At 36.5% G+C, this 6,176-nt stretch overlaps 1 protein-coding gene across 1 annotated transcript in view; it reads left to right on the top strand.

Moving 5' to 3' along the window:
• The window catches only part of NAA15 (N-alpha-acetyltransferase 15, NatA auxiliary subunit), a 35,403-nt gene extending 29,646 nt beyond the window's left edge, over positions 1–5,757 (top strand). Inside the window, exons 16-20 of the mRNA XM_088526542.1 lie at positions 859–967; positions 1,592–1,690; positions 2,447–2,590; positions 3,331–3,428; positions 4,311–5,757. Coding sequence (XP_088382668.1) covers positions 859–967; positions 1,592–1,690; positions 2,447–2,590; positions 3,331–3,428; positions 4,311–4,511 — 651 coding nt within the window. The 3' untranslated portion in view covers positions 4,512–5,757. The remainder of the gene's footprint in view (positions 1–858; positions 968–1,591; positions 1,691–2,446; positions 2,591–3,330; positions 3,429–4,310) is intronic.
• Positions 5,758–6,176: the final 419 nt, after the last annotated feature.

Genomic DNA, 6,176 nt, shown 5'->3' on the forward strand with positions numbered 1-6,176 from the left:
AGTCTTCCCTAGTTATCAGAAACACTTTACACTGAGTTCTCCAGATTCAGTTGGTCAGGGTCTGAAGGCTCTTTCAAATTGGTCACCTGCAAACCTGTTCCAGGAAAAGTTACACCTGGACTTGATTGGTTGATGTACTATTAAGTACGTTTTGTATGCAGTTGTAACTAATGCATGCCATTATGACTTTGTGAGTATAAATAATTGAAATAATTTATGGAAACTGCTAAAGTATGTGATTAACTGAGAGTTACACAAGGTGTCCATCATTGTCTTCAACTCAGTTATTTACGCAGTGCAAATAATGTTGTTTTAATGGTACCAAGTTGTCATTGACATGCATTGTCTACAAAGTTTTGTAAGCTCTTCCTAGAGAGTAGCTCTCTTTATAAAGACATAAATAAGGACAACAGATGGTTCTTGTTCTAATTATACTTCATCTCTAAATGCAGGAGAGCTTTCTATAAAGAGTCTTGGCACAGAAATATTTGTGCCCTCTTAATAAAGCAGCCCTCTTACTGGATTATAACAATTGAGCCATAGTGACCATGGTCAATATATAGTTGCCTCAAGCTTCTTCAAATGAGTTACAGTTACTATAACCTCTTTAAATGAGGTGCGGTTGGTATCTTGGCAGCCTTCAGGAACCTTTTGGAGCTTGAGTTGAGAGACTCAGTTATTAGCACACAGTAGTCGTGAACACCTCTGTTGTTTGTATTGTAGAACTTGTGCATTGCCTTCTGAGTAATTCTTTCTGATCCGATACAGAATTGGAAACAACTAATTCCTCTTGTTGGAGAATTAGTCAGTAGGTTTAAGTTTGTTTCTTAGCTGTGTGATGATTCTTTGATTCTGTAGGTTGAAGCACCTTTGGAAGAAGCCATTAAGTTTTTAATGCCCCTGAAGAATTTAGTGAAGAACAAAATAGAGACGCATCTTTTTGCCTTTGAGATTTATTTCCGAAAAGGTAGGTGAGAAGACTGATGAAAGTAAATTCTGTTTCTTAAAGTTGTTTATTAGAATTTCATCAAAACATTGATGAATGTAAGCGGTCAATGCCTGTAGATGCATATAACTTTTCCTTGGACAGGCATGCTAGCTGTCAGCGTTCTGTGAAGAATCAGAAGTTTGAATCATTTGGTGATTATCCCATTTCTTTGCTGTGTTTAAATCCATGAGCCAGGAGACTGTAGAATTAATTCCTCCAACTTGCATTCTTCTTGCTTGTTTTAATCTATAATTGATTATCAATAAAAACATTGACAAAATTGTATGCTGTAAATTTAGAAATGACATGCAGTTGCTATGAAAAGTGGAATTTTGAATTATTTGACTTTTGAATTCTTCTGGTATCAGTTAAATACTGTGCCTTAACTACATTTGAACATATAAGCTCTTACTGGTTTGAAAAGTTTAATTCACTGGTTAAAGGAGTATTACATAATGGCTTTTGTAGTATGCTCTGCTTTTAATTTGTTCAAATTAGTGTAATTTCAAACATTAAATACAGTAAAATGGAATACAGTTAGTTCCAGCTATAGTATTTGACCCTCCTTTTTTGTTTGTTTTTTTTCTTTTTCCTTTTTTCCAGAGAAGTTCCTTCTGATGCTTCAGTCTGTGAAGAGAGCATTTGCTATTGATTCTAGTCATCCTTGGCTTCACGAGTGTATGATTCATCTCTTCAGCAGTGGTACGTATATGATATGACTTCATCTGTGCATGCCTCCAGCCGATACCTAACTTAGTTATTGGTTTTAGTTCAGACTGTTAGCACCATTCTTTCAAAATATTTACTAGGCATATGGGAAAGCTTTTTAAAGACTTGTGTTTTAAAATTAGGTATGTTTATTATGACTACAGCTAGATTTAGTAATTATTTCAACACGTGTTAGTCTTTTTAAGTCTTTTTAAGACTATATGGAGTAGGATGTGCCTCTGAAATCATTCTGAAGGAGTGAACTCACTGGTGATTGCAGAGGTGGCGTGGCAACAGTAGAATGAAAAATGTGGCTTCTGTGCTCACAACCTCTGTCAATGGACAAGGTGGAAGTTAGAATCATATGCTGTTTTGTTAGGCAATTAGAAGGATTCTCTCTTTCCTTGTCCCAAAGACCACTTTTTCTGTGTGGAAGTAGGGACAAGATCCATATGAGGACGTATTTTTATGACCTCAGTCTTTAGACCTAATAGACTAATCAGTAGGGTGGGAAAAGTTTGCTTTTGTGAAGAGGCTTTGGATTTCTATAAGCATCAGAAAACTGTCACAGTTAAGCTTTTTTTAGCTACTTCCAGGTATTTACCTTATTTAGTTTCATGCAACTTCCTTTGACATTTGATTATTATTTTTTAATTATACCAGTAATGTAAATGCAACAAATACTTAAATCCTTTATTTTAATATGTGATTGACAGTGTCACTTTTTATTTTTTTCCCCCACTTTAATAGTATCTGAAAGTAAGGATCTGCCAGATGCAGTTAGAACAGTGTTAAACCAAGAAATGAATCGGCTTTTTGGAGCAACTAATCCAAAGAACTTCAATGAAGCTTTCCTTAAAAAGAACTATGATTCACTACCACATAGGTTATCAGGTACTTGGCCTCTGTCTTTTTTCTCTCCTCTTCTCTCTTTGGTGCTTATCTAGCAGTGGCTTCCGAGTGTCGGCAGCAATGATGTTCAGGAATTTTGGGGGACTTTTCCTTTCCCTGTTCTCATTTCTGGTACATGCTGAATTATCATAATACGTCTTAAAGGTAACATGTTTAATGTTAGTGATATATTATGTATGAGCCATGGTACGTGAAGTAATATTCAGAATTGATTAAGCTTTCTGATATCTGGAGGTATTTTTCTGGTGTTTGGAGAGGCTGACTGCCAGTATGAATGTGCTGAGTACCCAGCAAGCCAGTTAACATGCAGAACTATTGGTGTGCCAGACAGGAGGAGCTGAGGTAGCACCCATTACCACAGCTGTCAGTAGTGATCCTGTATTGCAGTGCGTAGCCCACGAGAAATGGGGTGTGTATCTGGGCAGCACTGCTGCTGTGGCTTGGTCTGCCTGGATGGGGCCACTGAAAGCAATGAGTTCATTCCCTGCATCTTTACTGACATAAAACACCTTCAGTTCCGTCTCTGTGGTGGGACTTGGAGCCGTGCCATGTGTGTGCCCTGGCACTGTTTGTTCCATATGTCTCAATTTTGAATTACTACAGAGGAATTCAGTATCCCCTTGGTTAGTCTTAGTATCCTTATTTATGATTGTGTATATTGTAAGACTTAGTCTTCTACTGAGTGATGAACCTTTCTTTTTTTTTCTTTCCTCCCCCTGTAGCTGCCAAAATGATGTACTATTTAGATCCTTCTAGTCAGAAAAGAGCAGTAGAGCTGGCAATGACCCTGGATGAATCCCTTACTAACAGAAATCTTCAGGTAACAAACATTTATAAGTTGTAAACAACTACTTTTATTATATCTACAGAGATTTTATGCATGTTATGGAGATAAGCTGAAACTCTTGTTGTGCCTGTGTCATGTGAGAGAAACGTATAACGGGTTCATGTGGACAGAAGCATTTAACATCCTTTTTGTGAGTTTGAGTTAATGTAGCTTTGTCCTATACATGGTGTGAAAACAGCTAGCTAGCAAAAGAAAGCATGCTATTGCCACAAGTAAACAGAAAGCATGAGAGAACTCATAGCAAAAGATGCTAAAAGATCCTAAAACAGGTTGCCATCTGTCAGAGCTCTAGCTGTTAAACAGCCAGGAACTCACAAGGCAGCGTCTTTTCTAAACTATTTCTGTACCCTAGTCAACCCATTTTATTTGACATGAATATGAGAGGGTCTAGCACATTTAATTAAGTACCAAAGAGGTTCTTTGACAGGCATTGCAATGGTAGGATTCTTCGTTCCTCTGTTTCCCTGGCACTTTATCTCTCTATTGTGCTTTTTATCTCTGGGGACTCTAGGATATTTAGATGTGTTTCAAATTGGTAAGTTTTTCAGTAAAGGGTACTCTTGTTGACAAAAATGAGCGTTTTCTAAAAATCATATCATTGGGAATATACTTAATTCAAATGAAGCTTAACAGTGAAGGATTTTGCAAGATTTTGCAAGATTTTTAAAACCGAATTATTTGAACTCATGCTAAATTGGTCTTTCATTTTGTGTCCAATTAGAAAAGTCATTTGATAGAAACCTGAAAACAGTGCTTCCAATACGTATGTCTTTGGAGTATTATACTTCTTGCTTGTGAATGTCAGGATGAATGTTTAAGAAACTATAACACTCCTTTATTTTTCTCTTTAATTAGACTTGTATGGAGGTATTAGAAGCTTTATGTGATGGTAGCCTTGGAGACTGTAAAGAAGCATCTGAAACTTACAGAGCAAATTGTCATAAGCTTTTCCCTTATGCTTTGGCTTTCATGCCCCCTGGATATGAAGAGGATATGAAGATCACAGTTAATGGAGATAGTTCTGCAGAACCTGAAGAACTGGCCAATGAAATATGAGCAACCTTATTGGAAAAAAATAACATTGGACCATATCTGGTGTATAATATTTTTGTCACGCACCTGCTGAATTGTTCTAACTTACACAGAGAATGGAAGGAAAAAAAAAGTTGCCTTCAAATAGTTTTACTTTTTTTTATCCTGCTGACAAAGTATATATATAAAATATCTAACATATTACTGGATATAGGTTGTTCGGTTTCTTAAAAATTAAAAGCTGCTAAAATTGAAGAAAAAAAACCCTTATCCTTTCCTACCTACCCATGTTTTTAAACTAATTTATATAAAATCTGGAGGCTCATAGCTGTCAGAGCAGGTGTGTGGCAGAAATATTACTTTAAAATTGTCTTGTGAGATTACTGTTATCTCAGACAGCAGAATGCTGTTTTAGCACTGGATTCTTTCACTGAGCACAAAGAGTTGTTGGGGCTTTAGCATCTGACTGATTTTGATACGGGATGATTCTGTCCATAGGAAGTATGCAATGTGAATCAGAATATACAGAGAAAACCTACAACATGCTTGTGATGTTGTAGATGCTGGGACATGCAGATACCAAGCAGAATTAAGAAACATAGTGTGTTCAATAAGCTTGTTGTGTCTCTGAAATTCACTGTACACGATCAGTTTGGTGTTCTTGCACCACAGTTTTTAACTGAAGGAACCAGTTAAAACTATATCTGTATTTGAACTAAAATTAGGGGGGGTGGGCTAGGGGGAAATCAGCGTTGCTGTTTGAGACGAACCTAGCAGCATAGGTTGGCCAAACTTTTTAAAACTGTAATGCAAGAACCAAATAAAATTATGCACTGTGATGTGGCACCAACTAATTAGAAAGATAGCATACATTTTTCACATAGAGTGAAAATAAAATGAGAACATACTATGGGTTGAAGTTGCAAAGAGAAGAACTCCTGACTACCATTTTGACTGATCAAGAGACTAATAGTTTAAAACCTCAGCAGGCCTTGTTCACGTTATGCAGAAAAAAAAAAAGTGCTGCAGTTTAGATACCTCTGGAACTTTTCCACAGTGTCACAGGTTTGTAATACTTGAAGCCCTACATTTCTAAGAATATATTTCTTGCTCAGTTGTTTCAGGCAAGCCCAAGACTTTGTAACTTTTAAGGGGCCCAAGATTTTTTTTCAATAACAGACCAGCTTCTTATTCCTGCAGTTACAGATGTAATTTCCTTTGTCAAACATAAGGTACCAAATATAATGCAATAAAATGTTTTGAAAAACAATTGCGTGAATATTTAAACCAATCTCTGTTGTACTTTGAAAATGAATGAGTTCAGTAGAGTGCAGCTCAGGGTTGGCTTGTTGTGCTGTCCAGTTATGCTAATAATGTCATTGCTGATGTGTGGATGTTGAGTATATATTAAGTTTAAATGCATTATATATGAAGGCTGAATGTCTGGGAAGTCCTATAACACAGAATGCTTTACTACTTGGCTTTTAAGTTTCACCAGTGTGGTGTTGAATTTTATTTTCCACGTCCAACTGCAGTCTACAAGTCTACTGTGTCAATAATATAGATAAGTGCTCAAATGTTTTTATAGGCTCATCACATAAAACCAAGGAGAAAATAAATACAGCTTTTCAAGTGAGTGCCTTCTTTGCTGCAGGGTTTTAGTTAAGAGTATCAAGTGCATACCCAGTG

This window comes from Tinamus guttatus, unplaced genomic scaffold, assembly GCF_059628265.1.
Source record: "Tinamus guttatus ecotype Peru unplaced genomic scaffold, ASM5962826v1 Tinamus_guttatus_pri_ptg000247l, whole genome shotgun sequence".
Taxonomy (NCBI): Eukaryota; Metazoa; Chordata; class Aves; order Tinamiformes; family Tinamidae; genus Tinamus; species Tinamus guttatus.